General features: G+C 39.8%; 1 protein-coding gene and 1 non-coding gene across 4 annotated transcripts; both read left to right on the plus strand.

Moving 5' to 3' along the window:
- The first annotated feature begins 639 nt into the window (after positions 1-639).
- Positions 640-24,564, plus strand: LOC146310049 (transportin-2). Of its 3 annotated transcripts, none has more exons than XM_084745206.1 (26): positions 640-788; positions 3,780-3,879; positions 4,308-4,383; positions 5,235-5,384; positions 6,465-6,571; positions 7,950-8,083; positions 8,520-8,601; positions 9,137-9,259; positions 9,496-9,614; positions 10,502-10,562; positions 10,678-10,849; positions 11,338-11,490; positions 12,155-12,380; positions 12,574-12,745; positions 13,396-13,482; positions 14,751-14,858; positions 15,012-15,170; positions 15,257-15,344; positions 15,904-16,002; positions 16,640-16,675; positions 17,526-17,621; positions 17,721-17,796; positions 18,845-18,944; positions 19,030-19,104; positions 20,137-20,285; positions 20,654-24,564. In XM_084745206.1, the coding sequence occupies exons 2-25, from the start codon at positions 3,781-3,783 to the stop codon at positions 20,242-20,244; spliced, it is 2,706 nt and encodes a 901-aa protein (XP_084601332.1). In that variant the 5' UTR covers positions 640-788; position 3,780; the 3' UTR covers positions 20,245-20,285; positions 20,654-24,564. The 3 variants fall into 3 exon arrangements, with proteins under 3 accessions (XP_084601332.1, XP_084601334.1, XP_084601333.1); XM_084745207.1 differs by having other exon boundaries at positions 717-863; XM_084745208.1 differs by lacking the exon at positions 16,640-16,675 and having other exon boundaries at positions 641-788.
- Positions 3,589-3,656, plus strand: LOC146310050 (small nucleolar RNA SNORD41). The gene has a single exon (XR_014772541.1). It is a non-coding gene; the product is annotated as a small nucleolar RNA SNORD41 (small nucleolar RNA).
- Positions 24,565-24,863: the final 299 nt, after the last annotated feature.

A 24,863-nucleotide genomic window follows, 5' to 3' on the forward strand; every position in this document is an offset into this window, starting at 1 on the left:
CATGTCACCTTATCCAACAGAATGCCATATATAGAAGAACACAACAGTGTCAGATAGTAAAGATACTTAATTCCTTGCTAGAAAACAGCTGAAACATTTTATAGCATTGATCTGGGCTTCTCCTCAGGGGCCACCAAAAAATCACAGGAGGTCCCCGAGGCTTTGTCTGCTTTGGGAACCACTGATACAGTATGTTGATTCTTCTCCCTAATAAAAATGATGTGATCATTTGATCAACCTCTAAGCTAATAACTAAAAGGTTCAACAAAAATAAAAGAAATGCAAAAAAAAAACATGTTTAATTGATCTTGTGAAGTTCTGGGATTCATGTTTCCTTTTAGATTTTATTAATTATATTAGTTATACCATTTTATTAACATAAACATAATGTTTGCAATAACATGACAAGAGATGTGGACATGTTTATTATAAATTTATTTTGGTGCGTTGCAAATGTTCAGAACATTACCACCCACATAGATATGTCTATGATTTATACACGTATGACTTTAATGTTATGTCATGTAATCCTTATTTATTTATGTGTTTATATTTAGCCCAACTTTATTTTTTAATGCGTGTTTATGTGTATTGGATTAACCGGTATTTTAATAACGTGACGAGTGCAACGGGATTTTCGTAATCTCGCGTAGTTAGCGAAATGTGTACTGAACGGAAGCCGCCATAGGTCAATTTCAGTCGGCGTGCTCATTTGAACAAGAAGAACCGCTACGAAGCACGGGAGAGGAGCGGCCTAGTACTGATAATTCAACTTTCAAGTCAATATTGTACGTATAGTATTTGTACGCTTGTACTTTAACAAACATTGTAGATTCATTACAACGATCAGACCGCCTCTTCGGGTAAGGTGTTCTGATAAGGCAAATATCTGAGCTACGGCCCGTTAAATAGCATTAGCCTGGCTAGTAGCATTAGCATTGCCAGTCAAACACTACGCTCAGGGGGCTTAGCGGCTAACGCCAGCTTGCAAAACGTGTTCACCAAGTTTGTACTTAATATTGTCTGCCAACATTGTGTTAGCCGCGATTGCTTACATGTCCATTCAGACGTTAATCTTTTCTAAAAGGCTGAGTTGGTACAGCATTTCCTATGGGTGGTAGACGGCGGTATTTAACTATTTTTATGCCGGGCACATTGTGGCCACCCAGCCTGGAACTGCCCCGTCGACCAGGCCTGAGCAAGAAGGGCAACTTTTGGTAGCATCAGGTCAACTGTAAGTAGACATTTAAAATGACAAGTAACCAAGCGATAGGTTAGTCGATAATTGATGATGTTATGGGACTAAACTAACCAGCGTAGTTTAATGTAACTAAAGCTATCTGAGGCGAGCCAGTCGCACTGCTAGCTTGGAGCTGGGAAAGGCGGCCCTGCTGCATGGCTAACTTGTTCCCTGATAACTTTTCTCACACTCCACCAGCCGCAGTTGAACACGATCCCTCAGCTACACAGCAAGCGTCGGGCCCACATGCTGTAAAGCACCGTGTTGAATTGTAAACCAGAAATATTGAGACACAAAGCATGTCTGTAACTTCCAGCGGACCGGGTGGCGTGGGGGTGGGGGTAGGATTAACTTGGAGCGGTTAAGCCGGGTCACAGAGATTTTAGCTGGTCGTGTTGTCTAATGTCCTCGTTTTTGTGCCGCAAGCCGATTTCCAATCACAATTTTAGGTGTTGGTATGCAGGGATTCCCGCGTGTTTACTTGCCCGTTCATATTACCTCTTTCCCAACTTCGGTGGGCCCCCAGGCCACCTTGAACCATGTGCACCCGCAACTTCTTACATACACCCTTTATCTTATTTCCTTTCTTCCCCAACTATCTGCTACTGGAGCTGCACTGACGAAGGGCTGGGCAATATATCCATACCGTGATACGAGACTGTTTATATATCACCTCAGATTGTGCATATTGTGATATGGCATAAGTGTCTTTTCCTAGTTTTAAAGTGATATTTTACCAGATTGCTCTATCTGTTCTGCTATTTGCCTTTACCCACTTTGTAATTCTGAAAAAATTATCTTATTTATTTAATCTGCAAATATTTTGATATTGATTAATCAGTTTGATATTTTTAGAGAAAAAAAATCAGACTTCTTTCATTCAGCTTCTCAATTGTGAATATTTTTTGTTTCTTTAGTCCCCAGTTCATTCATTCCTCTTAATTCCTCAGTTCTAACCTGATGCCTGAATTTAGGTATCTGTCGATATAGATATTCCACAGATACAAATATCTTTATTATTGGTATTATGTGTCTGGTTACATGAGGCTGAAAGTGAACTCCAGTTTAGTGGTGAAAAGTTCTGTCACTTGTTGTTAATGGACTGTTTGGATTCACGCTCAATCAGTTTTTACCAACTGGAAATCTTATTTAGTTTTGATGTCTCTAAATTCATGAGGCTTGGACCTATGTAATGACTTCCTGCAACCACTGTAGGGTGTTGCATGACTGTATGCTTGTGACATTCGCGTGTGCATGCTACAGATAGTGCTGAGAGATGGCCCTCTTTTCCCATGATGCACTACATGGCAACAAAAAGATCAAGCTTGCTATTTTATGTTCCAAAATGCAGATGTTATATGTTGTAACTCTTAGTTCAGAACTTGGTGGCAGATGTTAGTAATTCTCAATTTAGTGCTGACTCGTCATTGTAAGCATGAGTAGGGTGGCTGGTACATTTCCTCAGTTCAGCTGAACTTTGCCTTGGGAATCTGTTAAGTGTCCTCTATTATATGTTAAAACCTCTGTCTTTTGTTTCGCACTGCATAGTTTTGGACTGCATACGACCTAGAAATTGGAACGGCCCGAGGACCGGTGACAATATCCAAAGATTGAAATAGATCAAAATAGGCCCCTGATACTATACAGGATTTGATCAGTACCACCTATATTGCAGTGACTGGTAAAGATCAGTAGTCCAGAATGGACTAACTAAACTAAACACCCTTTCATGTTTTGCACAAGTTAAGTGGTCACTGTAGGCCCTACTACACACCTGGAAGGGGAGGGTGAGAAGTAAGGCTGCGCAATTGATCACCATCAAAAGTGCAACATGGCTATGTGCAGTATCCAAATAGTAGGAGCAGAACTAAATTGTGTTTGTTTTTGTTTTGTTTTTTGTTTGTTTGTTTTTTTGTTTGTTTTTTTAATGTGCGAGAAAATATAATGAAGTACTGTCATGTTGCCTGGTCTAAAAATCTTGTTCTTCAAATTAAAGACACCATGTTTATTTGGTACAATCATCAAATAATATTAATTCAAATAGTTTTTTAATCAGTAAATATGAAAATTGTAATGTTAAAATAATCATCCCCACTAATTGTATCTCAGTTTCAGTCGAATTATCCAAATATGACTTTTTGTGCAGCCCCAGTGAGAAGAGGTGTTTGCAGACTTCAAGCGTTACCACAAGATGCCACTAAATCATGCACACTGGTACTATTTGGCTATTAAGTCTCATGAAGAAATTCTGCAGATGAGTTAAAATTTGTCATTTGCATTTGGGGTCTTCAATGAGTGAAATGGTATATATCAGTGTCCTTTCCTAACCATACACATGCATGTGGACTTTGGAGATGATGCATCAGAAACATCTGATCTTAAGTGATGGTGTTTGTATTCATACTGTCTGATCCAGAGACCACCTGCTTACCTATTTGCCCTTAGTTCTGCTTTGTAATTTATGTACATTTATAAGAATACACTGGATAACGTGTATGGAGTTAAATGAACGTGAATTTGTTTTTTGTGTGTGTTTCAGGATGGAGTGGCAGCCAGATGAGCAGGGACTTCAGCAGGTCCTCCAACTACTCAAAGACTCACAGTCGCCCAACACAGTAACACAAAGAGCTGTCCAACAAGTATCCTACAACACTGTAATTGGGTGGGTGGGGGGTTCTAGTAAAGCTGCTAGATGATATGACATGCATGAGTTTATGCTAGTGCAAAGGAATTTTATTCTGTACAGTGTTATTTTAGTATGTTCATGTGCTGGGGGTAAGCTTCAATATCTTGACACTTGGGTCAGTTTTTTTTCCCCAAGTGCACATAAATAATTTTTCATGATAGACTTGTAAACCTCTTTACACTTTAAATTGTATTTGAGCACTGAATTATATATTTTTTTATGCATGGAAAATCTAGACGATATTGTATATGTGGAAATCACTGGTGATTCCATGTAGAGGAGCATGTTATTTATTGTTTTGACCATTGTATAACTGTCAAACAAGAGATAAGTGCTTAAGTTGGAAGTTCAAAGTGAAATGATTCTTAACTGCCGTGCTAGAAACTTGAACAACTCAACCAATTCCCTGACTTCAACAACTACCTAATATTTGTCCTCACACGACTCAAAACTGAAGGTGAGTAGTTTTCCACTCTCAGACATTTAAAACACCTTGATTGTTGCTACACAATAATTATATAAGTGCCTGCTATGCTGTCCATACACCTGTAAGCAGACTGTGCTGTGTCACGCTCGACTTCAGTATGTGTGGCTCAGCTCGATGTCTAGATGTATGTAATAGCCAAACACTGTTGTCATATATATATATATTTTACACTTGTGTTACAAAAGCTTAACAGTGCAACAATATGCTAAGACTTGCACAAGCCTAAAAATATGTTGAATGTGTGTGGTTAGAGATACTTAACATAATATGCCAGTCATTTCCTCACACTGAGCCATATGGATTTTAAAGCTACTTCAAGGAGTTTTTATTTGGTTATGAAAGTATCATTTATTACCAATGCATTTATACGACCTACGTAAGTAAATGAGACCATCAGCAAGAAGGTCAAGTATTTCTTTGTACCTGTTCACAATGGCTGCCACCCGGCCAGATTGTCTTTATAATCAGATGACATGAGCTGGTGGTTATTATGTTTTTTTCCTCAGCTTCTTCCAAAGTATGAACACTACGTGTAACTGCTGTAAACCAAAAAAAAGAGAGAGCACTGATTTGTTTTGGATCTGTTGTTGGTATTTCCCAATACAGTGAGTTTGGGTACAACTCAGAATTGGAATCTGGACAGGAAAAAGTTAGACTGGTGAATCCATATTGGCTGTCAGATACATTTGCAACATGGGTGGGGTTAAAAAAAGCTCAGGGCGTTGTTCACTCTTGTTTCTATTAAAACAGCCGTGTTCCAAATCCACACGATTAATTGTCGGTCGTCACTCATTTTGTACTTTTCCTCTTTAACTCCTCAGATGAGCCGACTCGCTCTCTGAGTGGTCTGATACTAAAGAACAATGTTAAGGCCCACTACCAGAACTTCCCCCCGACTGTCGCCGACTTCATCAAGCAGGAATGTCTCAACAACATCGGTGACCCTTCGCCACTCATCCGTGCTACCATTGGTGAGTAAACTTTGTGGGTGTTGTGTTGGCATGAATGCTGTTCTCCATCACCACTATGAGGAAATCTTCCCACTGGTTAATAAACTTGTGACAACCCTAGCGCTACAGTTTACAGCAGACATTTTACAAACAAAGAAATGTGCGCTTGATATATTTAACGTCAGATCTTAAGCTGTTCCTCTTATTTGAACAAAACCTGTCTTTGAGCACCTTCTAAAACATACAATTAGAATGTATTTGTCTGTTTCAGCATATATGTTATCCAGTATGTGAATTATGTTTTGTTAAAAACAAAGGTTTTTTTTAGTCATACAGTTTTTATTTGTTAGCTTTACAGGGAGCATTTTATGTATCTTGATCCTTTTTTTAAAAAAAAGGTTTAATATATACATATGTTTTGCTCTTTTGGTGTTTTTAGTTGTTTATAATTGTAAACAAAAAAGTATGCACAACAGTTAACTGTTTCAGTGTCCTGATACCATTTTGGGCAATAAAAGTTTTTGTTATTCTGTAATATATTTTTGAGAGATAACTGCAAATATGTTTTTTATGTATATAATGTGTTTAAAGAATCAGCCAGTATAGCTATCAGAACCTTTCATATAATATATATATATATAATATTCACTTTTAATGTCTACATGTCCCCTGCAGCTGTTTGGTGATGTTGGGGCCACATTTAATTCCTTCCAGTAGATTTCAGTCTGTACAGCTGTGTCCAGCTGTCCAGAATGAATCTTGCTACTCTGTGCTTTTGTAAGGAACAAACACTCAATTTATAATTGTTGCAGCCTTCGTCTGACTAAATACTGATAAAGCATTGGTAGTGCAGGGAATAATGGGCAAGTAATGTAATCCGTGTTTACCCAATCACCATGTTACACCTACTATCATTGCAAGTCTACCCCGCCCTGCATTTCTTCTTCTTTCCTCTGGACATGATGCATAAAGAATCACCTGAGTGCCAGTGATGGTATTTGTATTCATACTGTCTGATCCAGAGCTGCTGCAAAGGCAACTACTTGTACTCCTGTAAATTATAAATCACTATCTGAAGTCTGCTATCTCTGTGTCCTCCAGGCATCCTGATCACTACCATCGCCTCCAAGGGAGAGCTACAAACATGGCCGGAGCTGCTGCCCCAGCTCTGCAACTTGCTCAACTCGGAGGACTACAACACCTGCGAGGTCTGCACATACCCTGCTCTGCCTGTCTTGTTTTTTCGTTTTTTTTTGTTATGCTATAAAAAGCAGGGCTGTCACTTTTCTTTAAAGCCCTACACACCCACATAAGTGCGGATACGAGCACAGCTCTCCTGAGAATAACATGTCACCAAATGTCAAGTACAGATAAAAATGACGGTTTAATTTGTCCCCACCCTGGCAGGTGCAACAAAGCTAGCAGGAGAGTGTGGGAGATGTCAGTCAAACATAGTTTATGCAGTTCTGGAAGGCACCTGTGTGGGTGTGCAGGGCCTTATAAAGCTGTAACACACATCCAAATTATTTATTATTTTTTCTAATACTGGCATGTAAAAGCAGGGCTCAGTGTGATCCCCTTTTTTTTATGGTTTGAAATGATTTATGTTCAGTGTTTTAAAAGCTTTAAGGTGACACTGTAGGGAAACTTCAGGAAGCATTTTTCAAATATTACTGGGAAAGCAGGAGTCCTCTTTGCAGGCTGAGCTTCTCCAATATGGAGTTTGTGTAGTCTTTAATATTTATAAATATCCAGCACATAGTCCTTTAGCTCAATGTTTACACATAATGAAAATTACCATTAGCCTGCTCATGGACATTAGCATGCCGATTGCCATAATGTTGTCTTATACAGATCCATTTTATTTCACATGCTTAACACAAAGGAGCACACTTTGAAGCATATTTTCCTCCACGCAGGGAAATAGCTGGTGACTTCACGTGAACATTTACTCAATCAGCTACCCTCCAGAGCTACAGTAACCTCAAAGGGTCAGAACAGTGGGTTTGAAAATTCAGCCAGCAGCTCTATTAATTTTATTTGTGTTATGGCTCTGGCTTGCTGAGCAGGAAGGGTTAAATGTTGAAGTTTACTTCAAAAATATTTTTACTTCTTTTATATGATGATTCAACTTTTTCCTTGGTTTAGTGTTTAAAAAAACAGAAAATTCACAGTTGTTATCAAATTGCAATATTTCTACTAGAATCGCAATACATGTCAAATCAGCACCCAAGTATCATGGTGGTATGGAATTAGAAGAAAAGTACATTGTCCCAGCCCAACACCATAGACATGATTAGTTTAGTAGATTTAGTTTACTCTACTTTGCATAGGAGTCACTGACATTAATTAAAATAATGACAAATAAAACTATCTGTGCTTGACATGAAAATACTCTGACCGTAATGGGATTTGCATTTGTGATTAAAATTTCTTTTAAATCTTCAGCTGATGAATGAAGTCTGCACAGTGCATTCAGTCCTTCAACTTCAGTTGTATTTTCTGATGCAGTGTCGTTCTCTCCTCTGTGTCCCTGTACGTTTGCGTTTTGATTTGACAGCCTCTCTGTGTATGTCCGTGTCTCAGGGCTCGTTTGGAGCGCTGCAGAAGATCTGCGAGGACTCGTCGGAGCTGCTGGACAGCGACGCTCTGAACAGACCCCTCAACATTATGATCCCTAAATTCCTCCAGTTCTTCAAGCACTGCAGCCCTAAGATTAGGTACAGAAGAGGAAGTGGTTCATTTCTGTCTGTCATTAACATCTGGGTGTGATGCATAATAACATCTGAATGACTGTGAAGGTGTTTGTATTCATACTGTCTGATCCAGATATTCACTTCATCCCTAACACTGACATATGGCTTCATTAAAGAGTTACATTAATTGCTAATGGAATTGATTTTCTCGCTGCAATATTTTTTGATGGTACGTGGAGCTGGGGTGGGGTTGATCACACCTCCCTAATTTTGGAAACAGTGAATGTGCCACAGAATTATTTACTTTCACGGCAGATTCTTCTTGCTGTAAATAAACTTGCAGTGTGTTCGGTTTAATTAGATCCCTGATTTCCCCTGAGAAAACGCAAATCGCCTGCTGAATTAACACTAATCCACCTCTCTGGTTGACCTGACAGTTATGTTCCTTTCATCCCTGCAGGTCCCACGCCATAGCCTGTGTGAACCAGTTCATCATTGGCAGAGCCCAGGCCCTAATGGATAACATTGACACCTTCATAGAGGTGAGTTTGAGTAGCAGACCAGAAAGGTAGCTTACGTTATCTTACATAAGCTACCATAAACCTCCATTTTCTGAACAAACGGTACAAACACTGACAAAATAACGTGTATATATATATAACGTATTTTTGGAACGTAAAATAGCAAACAAACACAATCAGCAATGCATCATGGGATATTATGCTAATGAGGGCCTGTCTGCACCACATGTCAATTAAAGCCACAATCAGTGTTCCACCACTTGCACAGTTAGATTACACAAGCTAAACAAGCTTTCTAGATATTGAAGATTCTGACCAGATGTGCATCAACTAAACTTTTCACCACTAAACTTGATTCATTTTCAGCGTAATCCTACTATTACTATTACATATGATGATAATCATCAATTCAGATATCAGAACTGGAAAAGTGGATTCCCTGTTTTTGAAATGTGGCTTTGTTCTCCCAAGTTTGTTGTTGTTCCCAAAATTTGTTTTTTTTTACCTCAAGTATAAATCACTTCTTTCTTGTGTCATTTCTCCTTTCCCTTACCAGAGCCTGTTTGCGCTGGCAGCAGATGAGGACTCTGAGGTTCGAAAGAACGTGTGCCGAGCCCTGGTCATGCTGTTGGAGGTCCGCATCGACCGCCTTATCCCCCACATGCACAGCATTATCCAGGTAAGTGTGCGCCCAATCAGCCGTGGATCTCTTGTTCAGTTGGATGTGGGGAAAATATTTAGACCATGTTTGTATTTCCCCCCACGCATCTGGAAATGATGAAACACCCAGCTCATTGATTTACAATGATACCCAAAGTTCCTATATAACTGATCCAGATTTGGCTCTGTGCTGTACAGTGTTTTTTATTTCAAATCCACCACAGTCTTTAACACAGTGTTCTTCATCTCCTGCAGTACATGTTGCAGAGAACCCAGGACCCTGATGAGAACGTGGCTCTGGAGGCCTGTGAGTTTTGGCTCACTTTAGCAGAACAACCCATCTGTAAGGAGATGCTGTCTGGACACCTGGTGCAGTGAGTTCAATGTTAACTACTGTTACTGTTGATAATGCACATAATCAGCATTAACCTCTGTTGATATATTATATAGGTCAATGTGGTTGGTGGCCAATGAATTTTCATCTTTAAAATTATAATTCCTTATGTTAATTCTAATAAGAATTACCAGCATGGAAGCTAAGTAATGTCAGGGTTCAATGTTAATGTGTTTTTTTTTTTTGTGGGCAAGTGGGTCAGAAATCTACTTGCCCATTTGCTAATTGTCTCCTTTTTTATTTATTTGCAGTTATTAATTAACAACAAAGACTCAAGTTAATTGCCGTTTTTAATATAGGGTTGCAACCTCTAAAATTATCAGAAAATAGTGAAATATGTCCAGTCCATTTTCTCAAAGTTGAAGGTGATGTCTTTAAATCTCTTTTTTCAGTTCAAAACCCAAAAATATTCAATTTAATATAATGATGAACAGAAAAGGGAAGGAAATCTCCATGTTTGATAGGCTGAATACGGCATTTATAAGCATATTATAATGTTTATGAACACTGGATAACAGGTCATTTCCCCCTTTTTATTACTACTTTCCTGTTTTATTTACTACTTCTCCCTGTTTTTATTCAAATCAATAGAATATATCAGGTTGTTTTTTTTTCTTTGTTTTGTTTACCTGTTTCTAAATGTTAATTGAAATAGGCTTGTTTCTTGATTTTGGTCTCATTTTAAAACAAAAATCCGTTGGCTGCCAACTACACTGAACCATTATTGTCACAATAGACGTTACTCCTAGAACTAGTTGTTTAGAGAGAAGGCATGATAAAACCTTATTTAACACAGAATCAACTCTCACTTAATGTTTGGTTTCTGTTTCACCAAGCGTGTCTTCTCCTTCTCTTCCCTTCATTTAGACTGATACCTATCTTGGTAAATGGGATGAAGTATTCAGAGATAGACATCATACTATTAAAGGTGAGTGCTACTTTTTTTTTTAATAGGTACTCATTTAGAAATATACCTTTTTTATATATCACAAAGTACATCTGAGGACATAGCTGAAGTCAAGTGCGTGTGTGCGCGCGTCTAGGGCGATGTGGAGGAGGACGAGGCTGTTCCAGATAGTGATCAGGACATCAAGCCCCGTTTCCACAAGTCCCGCACGGTCACCTTGCAGCACGAAGGAGGGGAGGGCGAGGAGGGCGAAGACATCGAAGATGACGATGACGATGATGACGACACGCTGTCTGACTGGAACCTGCGTAAGTGATGGAGACATGCAGTTACAGAGACATGTCGCTATGTGTAAAGGAGCATTCTGGTGACTTTGCAGGCTGTTGCACATTTTGTCAGGCTTTAGGTCTGAGTCCACCTTGCAGGGGTCTTAGAGGTCCTGGAAGTCCTTGTAAACACTTGAATTTTAATATTTTCTAGTTGTGAAAAGTGCTTTGATTTCAGATAATGCTTGAAAAAGCTTAAAATTGTAATTGCATTTCTTTCATAAAGAAATCAAATAAATCAGAGCCTAGCTTTTCTTATTTTTTCTTGGCAACCAGAAAATACTTACATTTGAGAAGCTGAAATCAGTATATTTTTTTTCTTAAAAGTCTCAAATCAATTGATTATGAAAATAGTTGGCTATTAATTTACTAATCGATTAATCATTGCAGCCCTATTGTGCTGTCAAGTTACCTGTAAAGCAAATGACCAGATGGTGCGAAGTTAAAGAGTTTTTTTGTTATTGTTGTAGGAAAGTGTTCTGCCGCAGCACTCGATGTGCTGGCCAATGTTTTCCGCGACGAGCTGCTGCCCCACCTCCTGCCGCTCCTGAAAGGTCTCCTCTTCCACCCCGACTGGGTCATCAAAGAGTCTGGCATCCTGGTGTTGGGGGCCATAGCTGAGGGTAAGACTCACAGGACGTGAGCTGTCACAAAAACTGCAAGAAGTTAACCATATTTAATTCTTTTTTAATTACTTTTTTACTCTACTGGCACAGACCCCAAAAATTGCATTACATAAAAGCTGAGTAGATGCACTACAATCTGAGTATCTTAATTTCTGCAAATCCCTATGAGTACAGGTAGCACCAGTTAGTTTACTTTGTGCAGAAATATTTGACGGTAGAATATGGTCCAACTTTTTGTGTAAAAATAATCAGCTGGTTTCATAATAGCATATGTAGTCAGAATGTCTCACAGATGTTAACACTTTGATTTTACATCTGTGAATTTAAACCCTGTAGTCAGGTGTGGGCCTCCTGTATATCCATGTGGTTAGATGTGTGAGAACATGTGGCCCACATTTATGTTCACTCCACTCAGAATTAAGTGGACTTCGAAGCGTGCATCTTGCATCTGGAAATGATGAAACACCCAGCTCATTGATTTTACAATGATACCCATAGTTCCTATATATCTGATCCAGATGTAATAGCTCTGTGCTATGCTGTTGCACAAAAGTATTTTTTCTCAATCCACACAGATTTAATGTTGTGATCATAGTTGAGTCTCAAACACATATCACTTTGTACTCTTTGCGCAACCTATCTTTTCTGATTGGTGCATCAGGCTGCATGCAGGGCATGGTGCCCTACCTGCCGGAGCTCATCCCCCACCTCATCCAGTGTCTGTGTGACAAAAAGGCCCTGGTACGCTCCATTGCCTGCTGGACCCTGAGTCGCTATGCACATTGGGTGGTCTCCCAGCCCCCCGACTCCTACCTCAAACCCCTCATGACAGAGCTTCTGAAACGCATCCTGGACGGCAACAAGAGAGTGCAGGAGGCCGCATGCAGGTGAGCATTTTCATTCTCCCCCTCTCCTTCATATGTGGATATGATGACACACCCAGCTCATTGATGAACAATGATACACTTTGTTCCCATATTACTTTCTGATCCACATCATGCACGCATCATTCCTAGGTTGAAGAACTCTATATATCTAGATTAAACATTCATAATGTCCTCCATCTTGGATTTCTCTCAGTGCATTTGCCACCCTGGAGGAGGAGGCATGCACAGAGCTGGTGCCCTACCTGAGCTTTATCCTGGACACGCTGGTGTTTGCCTTTGGAAAGTACCAGCACAAGAATCTCCTCATTCTCTACGATGCCATAGGAACTCTGGCAGACTCAGTGGGTCACCACCTCAATCAGCCTGTAAGTGCCTGTGAAATTTAGACCTGTACTCTGCCTTTTTCATCACATGCAATTTCTTCCCCTATTTTTCTTATTGTTTGGAAATCAACTCTCTTACTGATAGGTGGATTAGAAGATTGACTTTTTAAGTGGTTATGAAATAGTCTTAATTTATTACTGATACCTCTTTATGAGCTACATAAGTAAACAAGACCTTCCACTAGAAGATCAGCTATTTCCATATAGTCTTACTGCCTGCAATCAGGGCAGATTCTCCATGAAATCAGGTGAAATAAGCCTTTGTTTCCATTTTCACAGGCAAAGTTGCAGTGAGTAGTACCTTAGCAAGTTCAACAGAAGCACAGAGAGATTTTTATTTAGATAATTTTAATTTTGGCATAAAATTTCATGGTAATTATGGTGGAAACACTGCCACAGGGGCCTCCATGATCACCGATATGAAAGTTGCTTGTAGCTTGTAATTTTTTGTGTGGATTAAACAGCAAGATATAATGTTCCCGGTGGTGGTCTTTATGCTAAGCTAACTGGCCGCTGGACCTAGCCTCACATTTAGCAGATACATTGGTATCAATCTTCTCATCTAACTTAGGAAACAAAACAACCTTTGTTTCGGGTTTCAAACCCTGATCTTATTGTATTTTGTTTCTCAGGAGTACATTCAGAAGTTGATGCCCCCCCTTATTGCCAAGTGGAACGAGCTGAAGGATGAAGACAAGGATCTCTTCCCATTACTAGAGGTGCAAAACTAGTTTTTAAAGCAGTACTTGTCCTACAGGAGGTGCATTTTCCTGACACGCTGCCCTCTTTTAATCATTTTCTAAAATAATGGCTCTTTCAAAATGCTGTTCACACCATTTACAAATTGTGTTCACTGAAAACAAATGCCCAGTATCTGGATATGATGAAACACCCAGCTCATTGACACAAAATGATACATTTTGTTCCCAAAATACTTTCTGATCCAGATACCACTTCATGTTGCTTTTGGCGGCACAGTTGAGTGCACGAAATTGGGAGTGTTTTACAAAGTCTTTGATGCTGCAGAAAAGTAATTAAAAGCAGCTTCTCTCCTTTTTTTTTTTTTCAGACTACTGCTGATTTTAATGAGGAGTGTAGCAAGCTAATGTAAGCTAATGCTTGGAACTTATAGAGTGAGCTGAGACGCCCATCTCCAGCTGGCTTTTTAATGTTTCCATCTGACAGATTTTAAAACTTTGTAAAAGGCTCTGAAATGTATAAAGTTACTTGATACAATGTTAATGCTAACAGACTGGGGTAAAAGCTACGTATATTTGTGTGTAGTCTAACCCGGCTCAGACTAAAGCCGAGCCAAAGAGAGATGCACTGTCATCAGACCACTTTGATTCTGCACTACTGCACATCCTCCTCCTCAAACCCCAACACAGCTGATCCTGGTTTAACCCCTGCGAATAAGCCGTTAGTTTGGCAAAAGCAGTGGGATTTAACACAAGTTTGGCTGCAGGTTAAGTTGCTGCAGCTGTTAAGCTAGCATTAGATAGCTGGATATGCTAATGTCACAGTGTATGTCAGAGCAGACAAAGTTTAATCCATTCTCCACATGTTTTCTCTAATTTTACATTTTGGAAAGACCAAAAAGACGCCACCGTCCAGAAACACAGTATTGCTTGTTTTGGAGATCCCCCAGGCACACCACTAAAACGTGTAGAGAAATGCAAAGCTAGACAGACCTGCAGCACCCGTGGTGCAGTTGCTAATCTAGCAAAAGGGTCAGTTGTGGTGCACATCTGGCAGAACAGTTGTTTGTAGCTGTGGACGTGGTCAGTTTTTTTTTTTTTTTTTTGAGCATTCTTTCACACTGAAATTACACAATAAAGAATTGTGGTTGCAATGAGTCTCTCCCACCAAAAAATTACAATGCTTAAAGTTTTTGACTGCTGTGTTTTGTGTCATTTATTGGGCAGGCAATCCCAAGTGACAATTTGTGTATGTCTGTTTATAAAAGTCCTTTTTGTGTTTCTTTCAGTGTCTTTCGTCTGTAGCCACCGCCCTGCAGAGTGGGTTCCTGCCTTACTGCGAGCCTGTCTATCAACGCTGTGTCACACTAGTCCAGAAGACACTAGCTCAGGCTATGGTGAGAATGCCACTACACACACACACACACACACACACACACACACACACACACACACACACACGAAATAAATGTGTTGTGTGTTTAGCGATTTCGCCCTTCAGAGTTAAAGAAGAGACATTGACACATGTCTGTCCTGCTCTGTCTTTTCAGATGTACAACCAGCATCCAGACCAGTATGAGGCTCCTGACAAGGATTTTATGATTGTGGCCTTGGATCTGCTCAGCGGCCTGGCTGAGGGTTTGGGGGGTCATGTGGAACAGCTAGTGGCCCGCTCTAATATCATGACCCTGCTTTTCCAGTGCATGCAGGTATGAAAGAGTTTTGCACTTCTTGATTTTACTCATGTGAAATGTTAAATGTAAAAGTTTAACATTACGGTGTGTATGTGTTGCAGGATACTATGCCTGAGGTCAGACAAAGCTCCTTTGCTCTGCTGGGTGATCTAACCAAGGCTTGTTTCCTCCATGTCAAGCCCTGCATTGGTGAGTGTGTTTTATCAGAACATCGAGTAACTCTGGCACAGGTAGACTGAATTACATCACCCGCCCTCTATTCTCTGGCTAACAGGGGCACCCAGCATTAACTGATTGTGATCCTTCCTGTAGACATAGATGGGACTCTTACAGATAAGAGGGTTTAAAGGAAATGTGTCGGTGTGTGAAGGACCACATTTCAGACACAATCCGGGGCTGGGTGTAGAGATGTTCCTACCGACTACTTCCCTGTCAATTAAACAGAAATTTCGACTAGTCAGCTGGAGTAAAAGTAAGAAAACACTCACATTGTTCACTTATCAAATCATATTTAATAATGGATGGCTTCCACATTATCGTACAAAACTTGACAACTCACTAAATTAGCAGAGCAAGATCACAGGATTACTGCAATATGGCGGTGTTGGAAAAGCTTGAAAATGCACCTTAAAAATTCTTTGGAAAGGTTGTCGGATCCCTGTGATTGGCATTTCTATCTCAATGTGGCCTAAATGATTAGATGTCACTGTTTGTATTGTAACCAGTGTGTGTCTGTTTCCTCCCCCAGCTGAGTTCATGCCCATCCTGGGACTCAACCTAAACCCAGAGTTTATCTCTGTGTGTAACAACGCCACCTGGGCCATTGGAGAGATCTCCATGCAAATGGGTGAGTGTGTTTGTTTTAATTTTTTTTTTTAAACAGATGGTTGCGCTCACTATAAACAAGTGCCCAGTATCTGGAAATGATGAAACACCCAGCTCATTGACACAAAATGATACATTTTGTTCCCAAATATTTCCTGATCCAGATATCGTACACCTCATGTTGCTCAGGGTGGCACGGTTGAGTGCTCGCATGCAGGTTTACGTGCGTGGAAGCTCGTGTGTGTGATTCTTTGTAACAAATGCAAACTGAGCTGCAGGTCTGCGCAGACCACACGGCTCTTGTCTGTCCTTTTGCCTTTCATTGTGGTTCTTGGAACTTGGCAGAATGTTTTCTTCAGATTACTCCTGGCAGGAAAGTTGTCTGTAGCTGTAGTCATATAGAAATATTTTTCAGATCATTATATGCTATTTAAAATTTTTGGAAAACTTGCCTGATTGTGGAAGTGGGTCATGGAGTGTGCCGTTCTCCTTTGCCTGTCGTAACACTTGTTACATGAAATGGCATAGCACCGAAGACCAGCCTCACTGCGCTTGCACAGTGTGTGAACATTGCGTGCGTGCGTGCGTGCGTGCATGCCTGGCCAGCCATTGTGCACGATTCAGTCAGCCCAGTGACACTCTGTGTGATCTCCCTGCAGGCACAAGTGTAAAGCAGCAAGCAAGGGATTGTCCTGGTGAGCGTGTTGACCAAAGAGTGTAAAATCAGATCAGATTTTTCTCTGAGACATGTTTAGTGTTGCCCCCAACCAGCTGAAGTTATCAGAAGGATTAAAAGTAGTTTAATGCAACATCATTCTATGTGTTTGCACAAGGATTTTTGCACATCATTGAGAATGAAATTATGAAGTATTAGCCTTGGACATCAGACAAAATATTCTGTTAAATTTAACAATACCATTAACTGCAAAATGTGATGTGAGAATTTTTACTTGTTAGTATCATATTTTTTGAAGTTCATGTTTCATAGTAAATGCAGTGAAGCGATCTCAACAATGTTTTTCTACAAAAAAAAGTGGTCATTGGAAGTAAGGATGTTAATGAATTTGAACAGGATGTTAAGAATTAAACGATTCCAAACATATTAATCAGTTGTCTGGAAATGACAGTAATTGTGCCTCATGGCATTGTTTGGTCTGGATAATTGAAGTTGAACATATCTATTAATCAGAACACTTCTCTACTTTCCCTGTTTAGAAATTGAAAACATAAAGGATCAAGTTTATAAGTCTTATTCCTTAAATTTATATTCATTTAATAAACTGCATTGCTTAAATTTCTTTTGTTATAAATCCAACTTTTCTCAATCTGATTCTTTCTCTGACTGATAGTTGGTGAGCTGCTTAGTTCCACATGAGTTTCTGTATGTAGGATTTGTCTGTGCTCCTCTTCCTGGTTTAAAGTGGGCGACATGCTGTCTCTCATGCCTGAATAGCATCAAATTAAAAATTTTGACAGCTGTCACCATGACATTTACGCTGCATGCTGCCCATTTTCCTCACAGCTGAGCTCTCTCTGTGTTTCTAGGTGCAGAGATGCAGCCTTACGTAGGCATGGTTCTGCCTCACCTGGTTGAGATCATCAATCGACCCAATACACCCAAGACTCTGCTTGAAAACACAGGTACACACAAGACACTACACACACAGAATAAGTTGGACATGTGTCAAATGTTGGGACACGTATAGAGCTAAGGTGCATCATTTTTGTCTGTCTGTGCAGCCATTACGATTGGCAGACTGGGTTACGTCTGTCCCCAGGAAGTGGCACCACAGCTGCAGCAATTCATTCGGCCATGGTGAGTCATGTGTGATTACCATCTTGAGCCTCATTAAAGAAAAATCTCCTAACTGCTCGGCCTATCTTAAGTTTCAAAAATGGGAAAAACCCTATTTTACTTTTACAGAAGCAATTCCCAGATTAATGGCTTTGTTCCTGTCTTATTCTATCTTAGACCTTGTATCATATCCTAAAAAAATATAACAGAATATGTCCTGTCATGCCTGTATCTGCGTCCAGAATGTGCATGTGACTGCCTGTATCCTCAACAACAGCTGTATCACTTCTCTTGTAACTAGCTAGCAGCTATAATGGACAAAACAGACCCAAGGTAAAGATTTGAATCAAATCGATCAGATTCAAAATTGTCAGGCAGTTATATACCCACAAATACAATATTCTGGGAAATTTAAAGTGTCATGCGGTTTGAGTAGACCTTCAGTTACAATTACATTTAGACCAGATTCTATGCCATCCTAGTTTCAGACAATTCTCTAATAGTTAAACTTGTCTCATAAGGTAAGATTTAATTTCCCTAAATGCTGTTAGGAACCATGTTTCTGTAACACCAATGATCCTAAATGTCATCCTAAGCTTATATAGACTTGAAATGAAGTTTCTGTACTGAGGCTTTCAGATATTGCGAAATACACAGATTTATCTTTTTCATGTTCTAGTACAAATCACAAAGTCCTCTTCTACATACTATGTAGAGGAAAAATACAATTTAGAAAAGAGGAAACATTCTTTCTTGAAAGAAATAGTGTTTCACAAGAACTGAGTCATGCATAAAAAAAAACTGTCCTTTGTTGGTCTTTTACACTCACATTCACACAGAACACAGAAGTTTCAGACTTAAGTCTTGATTTTGGATACTGTCATTGTCTGTACAGCTGTATGATGAATTTAATGAGAAGTCTAAAGCTTCTTTGTCGAGTCCTCCGCTGTATTTAAAAGGAGGAAAGGACAAATATTAATTTAGCTCATCATGAATATAAGAGGAAACTAAAGTGGCAGCAACTGAATTGATGAATAAACACTTTGCACTTTGGTCTCTGTCTTTTCAGGTGCACGTCGTTGAGGAATATCAGAGATAATGAGGAGAAGGACTCAGCCTTCCGGGGAATCTGTGTGATGATCGGTGTAAACCCTGCAGGAGTGGTGCAGGTGCGGCGATGTGCTTTAAAGGGGTGAGAGGGCTGGGGCATCTCTACATCACTGTGCAATAAAGTAACACGTTGTTTCTCTCCAGGACTTCATTTTCTTCTGTGATGCTGTGGCCTCCTGGGTCAACCCCAAGGACGACCTGAGAGACATGTTTTATAAGGTGAGCGCTTCATCGAAAGGAATTCCATGCCACTGATCACATCTTGTCAAACATATTAATCTGATAGATGGGGCTTTGGTTATTTTAGATCACTATGGTTATTAAAATGTTCCCTCCCCGAGTGCAGTGCTGGCTCACCACACTCTGTGATGATCATTTATCAGACATTCGAAATCTGATCCCATGGTGCGGATGACTTTTGAGTCTGAGAAGTGTGGGTAGAGCTCTCTGTTAGGGGAGGGACAAGACAGCATAAGTGATAATGAAGCATCACCCATTTAAAGTTGATCAACCAAACAAAGCGTCAAGGGGATTTTGACAGTCGACTGTTAAACTCCTCCCCTGAATCACGATTGTCCATGATGGCTTACAAATTGTTACAGCAACACAAGATTCAATACAATAAACAGATCAGACATCAGTTCCTCCTGTCCTCCTTCAAAATGTCCAAGAGGACCAAATTAAAATTCCAGTTAGCACAAGCACAAGATAAAACTGCAAGTAGCGGATTAAACAGTGTTCATGTGCTCTATTGTAATTCAAGCTGTACTTGTTCACCTGTGCTGCTAACTAGCTTTGTTTAAAAGTGCAAGTGTGTGACAGTGATCCCACAGTAATAAGCCCCAAATCTTTGCTGTACAACACAACTCCTTTTTGTCGTGTCTCTGCCTGATGAGATGCAGTCCTGCATAAACTTCTATCAGTTCACTTAGGGGCCATTTGTATGACACAAAACCAGTGTTATTTTCAATACCTTCGTGCTGAAGTGCACATATTAGTGAACATTATTATTTTCAAAAGTGAACTTAGTCGGTTGCATGTAGCAAACCTGTTTTGTGGTGTGCTTCTCCTATAGGCTTCAATAGAACTGGCACCAAGCAGAGAATTTTTTTTAGTTTCCTTAGCATTGCCACTTTTGTCTTAAAACAGTCCAGGGAAAACCCTGACTAAGTGGGCGGGGTTTAGCAAACAGTCAATTGGTTTTCCTCCTGTGAGTCGGCCTCATGATGGTTTTCTGTTTTCTTTTCCAAGATCTTGCATGGCTTCAAGGACCAGGTCGGGGAGGAGAACTGGCAGCAGTTTTCAGAGCAGTTTCCTCCTTTGTTGAAGGAGCGCCTGTCGGCCTGCTATGGCGTCTAACCCAACCATCCCCTGGTCAACACAGGACACTGACCTGTCGGGTACGTCCAGCAAACGTCTGCAACACATCCATCCCCCCACAGACCCCCTTCTGGAAATGATGAAACACCCAGCTCATTGATAAACAATGATACATTTTGTTCCCAAATGAATTTTCTGATCCAGAAGCACATTTTCACCCACACCGCTGAACCAACCACATCAGCTGTAGCTCTGCATTTCTACATTTATCTTTGGGTTGTGGGAAAAACATTTGAAGATGTGAAGATTTTATAGACCAAACAACTAGTCCACTAATCAAGAAAATAATTGTTACTTGCAGCCCTACTTAAGTTAAATCGGCTAATTTTTTACAGTGTTATCTGAGTATAATGTCTTTCTTCCATCCCTCTGTTTGTTTTTCCTACAGGTTAATGTAGGGGAGGGTTACTGGGGAACTCATTGCACTGCCCAGATTGTTGGGGAGAAACGAGAGCTGGAGGGACGTGACCGGCCTTGACCCTCCACTCAGCGGACGGCGCCCCTTTTTCCCCCCGCGCCCTGTGTGTCTCTGTGAGGGAAGGGTGGGAGGAGGGTGGTGGGTGTGGGAGGGTAAACTGGGGATATACATATACCTCTTGGATTAAACGCCTCACTAAATCCAACACGCTCAAAAAGTGACTTTCGCCAACAGCACCGCAGGGATCTTAGGTAGACGAGGACAATTAAAAACAAACAAACACACACACAAGGGGCTGGCTTTGACCTCCCCGCCTCGATTTGATTAAGATAGAAGACGGCTGGGAGGGGGGAGAGGAAGGGGGGTTTGTCAGATAGGTACATAAAAAAAAGGAATTATCTGAACCAGCATAGGGTGCCACAGTCCCAAATACCACAATGCACGTAGTCTGCGGAATGACTCGCACATGTAGGTGTTTTAAAAAGGTGCGTGCCAGAGGCTAAACAAAAAAAAAAAAAACGCTTTTTAACTGCAGGAAATGTGCACACGTTTTTTTTTTTTTTTTTGCACCTTTAAGGCGAATTTGCAAAAACCATCTGGGTTGCACATACATGGGTCTTATTCTTTTCACATGTACATTTAGCTGATGTTTAATTTCCTTCTTCTGCCTGTGGTTGCTGAATTTCCTTTAGAATCATAGGTTTCTTTTTTTTTTCCCCCGCCCTCTTTCGAGGCCAAAAAAAAAAAAGATGCAGTAGGTCTGTCCTCTTAAGGTTTTCCCACCGCAGTACAGAGTTATTGCATGGCATACGTTCACCTCTTTAAGTACCGCATGTTTGAGTGAATGTCTGTCTTGTTGCTCACTTGATTTGTCACACGCGTCGTCAGTATGGGGAGGCTGCCATAACTTTGAAGCTGTCAGTGGTCCTTTTTGTCCTCCCATTCATACATATTGTCCAGTGTCCCCCGTAGTTTTAACGGAGGCTGAAGAACTACAGGTGGATTAATGCAGGAATTGGCTCCCGTCTGATCGTTTGGAGAATCACTCACTGCAAAAAAAAAAATACTGTAGGCAACTTGAGAATCCTTTTTGCTGCTGTTGCTGCTTCGTTTTTAGAGTATTTACGAAACAGACATAATGAGAGCGATAAGACATCACCAAGAATTAATCGGTTCTTACTGATATAAATGCACTTTTTTCTTTTTGTAAGAAATTTAGAATTTCAAATGTAAGACGTAAAGTAATACTATACTGATCTTGAGATCTAGTTTTTTTGATAAGTGATTTTAGGACTGTTAATGGCTTGCTAAAGTAAGCATGTTAAGCAATGGTAAAAAATGACTAGGGTAAGACTTGAGGCCTCTTAACATAGTTTTATAATGTAGCTCTTTCTAAAATGGATTGAATAGGATTTAAGAGGAGGGAGACATCTTAATTACAGTATTTTGGATCCATGTCCCAGTGCACCTGTCAATCCATATGTGTTTTGCGTATATCTTTTTGTTAAATGATGGCTGCTCGATCCATCAAGGCTTCTCCTTATCATGAACATTGCATGCTTTTCAACAAGTCTTGCTCCTTTTTTTTTAGTAATTTTATAAGAGGTCCGTTTGGAGGGATCTACCATATAAGAGCTTTGTTGATGGCAATGCAACTCGCTGCTGGACTAACAAGGTACTTCTCCAGCTTCTGATCAAACTAGTGATGGTTGTTGCCATATATTCACCCGTCAATACTGTGTAGGATATGCCTGGGTCCTAATAGTTCTCCCCTGACACTGGTTAGCTTACGTGCAAGAGTGGTGGTCCCTATCAGCTTTATCTTTTAGTCATTGTCCACAGTGGACGGTTGTATTGGAAGTGTGTATGGCTGTTTGCGTTGCCAGTTAACTTTGTTGGTGTTTTACTATAAAGGTATGTACGCGAGTACTGCTTAAAGGGACAGTTCCCTCCAAAATCAAAAATGTGTGCTTTACCCCCAGCGGTGGTGCTATTTATACATTTAGACTTTTTTTTCTGGTGCAAGTTGCAGAGTTTTGGAGATATCAGCATTAGAGGTGTCTGCCGTCAATCCAGTATTACACAACTAGATGGCACTCTGCTTGTGGTGCTTAAAGCACTACAAAAATACTTTTTAAAAAAAAATCAAAACCTGTGTCTCTTGCAAATCATGATCTGGTCACTCAAGATATCCACATATCTTGTTGCGAGCAGATTCAGTTAGGAACTACTTACTTTTTGCGTTAGAATCTACCAGCACTACTTTCTTCCTAGTAGACTACAAAGACAGTAGCTCCTACATGAAACTACTCACAACTACTCAAGATAATCCAGATTTTGTTCAGTTTAATGTAGAAACTACTTTTTTCTACTAGAAAGAAAGTAGGTCTGGTAGATTGTAAAGTAGTCCTGGTAGGTTCCATTGTGAAAGGAAAGTAGTTCCTACATGAACTACACTTCACAAATGCTTTAGATAATCTAGACCTTGTTGTGAACAGGAACTACTTTGTTTCTACTAGAAAGAAAGTAGTTCCTGTAGATTTTGAAATCGTGCTGGTAGATTCTACTACAAAAAGAAAGTAGAGCCCACTTGAAACTGCTCACAACTACTTTAGATAATCCAGACCAGAACTACTTTGTCTACTAGAAAGTAGTTCTGCTCACAGCAAGGTCTATATTACTGGAACTTCTCACAACTAAAGATAACTCAGACCTTGTTGAAAGCTGTTTCATGTAAGAGCTACTTTCTTTCTAGTAGAAAGCAAGTAGTTCTGGGAACTTCTGGTAGAATACTGCAAAAAGAAAGTAGTTCCATTTAGTGCCATTTTATTGGAGGGAGGCAGACATCTCGATGGACGAAAACTCAAACTCTCACACCAAAAAAAAGGTATAAACACTACACTACAAGCCGGGGGAAAATTTTGTATTTTTGATTTTAGGGCGAACTGTCCCTTTTTAAATGTAATGTTGCACCAGCCCTACAATAAATAAAGTTGTATTCGGGGTGTAGTGTGAGTCGTGCCCTGAGTTCACGTGGCCACTGGGAGTATCAATTTGCCTGCCGGTTGACATCAGTTTGATCCTTACTAAGGGAAACACCCAAATCTATTCTAACATTTTCCTCAATATCGGCTCACATCAAGAGATTTTGTATTTTATAAAATACGACTGTGAGTTTTCCTCAACCACTGGGACAGGACTTTTTTTTTTTTTGTAGCACCAGTATTGCCCGTGAGTGCAAGCAAAGAGATATGAAGTGGCCACTCGATGCTCACGGGCTGGACTGATCTTGTTGGAGCAACATCTGGAGAAACATTGATTAAAGTGTTTCAGAAGACTGCAGCTCCTGTGCCACAATGAATTGGTTAAAGTTGAGGCTTTACCACTCCTCGCTATGTTATGACACACTAAGCTATATACAGAAGTAAAATGAAATGCAAGTTGTCCACAAGTTTTTTTTTTTTTAATTTTTTATTTTGATGCTCATGTGAGTTTTGTTTTTATTTATTTTGTTTTTGATTTTATTATTTTTTTAATGTTTTTTTTGTGCTCCTGTGCACAAATTGTTTCGGACTTTAAAAGTTTTTTTTTCTTTTTATTCTTTTTATTTAAAGAATCATTTGTTTTCGTTGTTTTATAGCGGACCATTTGATTATGTCAAATTTTACGTTGTGGTTGGACTGAAGGAGAGTCGGTGCTTGGTGCATACCTTAGGGAAGAATGTGGAAAACTAATTCATAACTGTTTCAATCTGATATCAAGGCTGGCAATTGAATTTGATGTAGTTTTTGCTCAACTGTGGTGCAGGTGGGATGTTATCTGATGTATCCCTTTTTATTTAATTTTTGTGAATAGGGGAAAATAAATTTTTTTTCTATTAAGCTTTGTGTCAACTGATCTTTTTTTTTTTTTTATTTAATTGTGTGAACATTTGAAACTTGACCTTGCAAAAAACAAACCCACGCTAATGTGACATTTGAATGAAACTACATGCAGGGAGTGCAAAATGTCAATAAAAACAGAATGCAAAGATTTTTCAACCTATGTTCAATTTAATACAGTACAAAGACAAGTTATTTATTCACTAATTCTGAACTTGATGCCTGCAGCATGTTTCAAAAAAAAGTTGTGACAGGAGCATCTTTAGCACTGTTGCATCTTTCCTTTTAAAAACACTCGG

This window comes from Lutjanus erythropterus, chromosome 19 (assembly GCF_056507025.1).
Source record: "Lutjanus erythropterus isolate fLutEry1 chromosome 19, fLutEry1.hap2, whole genome shotgun sequence".
In the NCBI taxonomy this organism is placed as follows: domain Eukaryota; kingdom Metazoa; phylum Chordata; class Actinopteri; order Lutjaniformes; family Lutjanidae; genus Lutjanus; species Lutjanus erythropterus.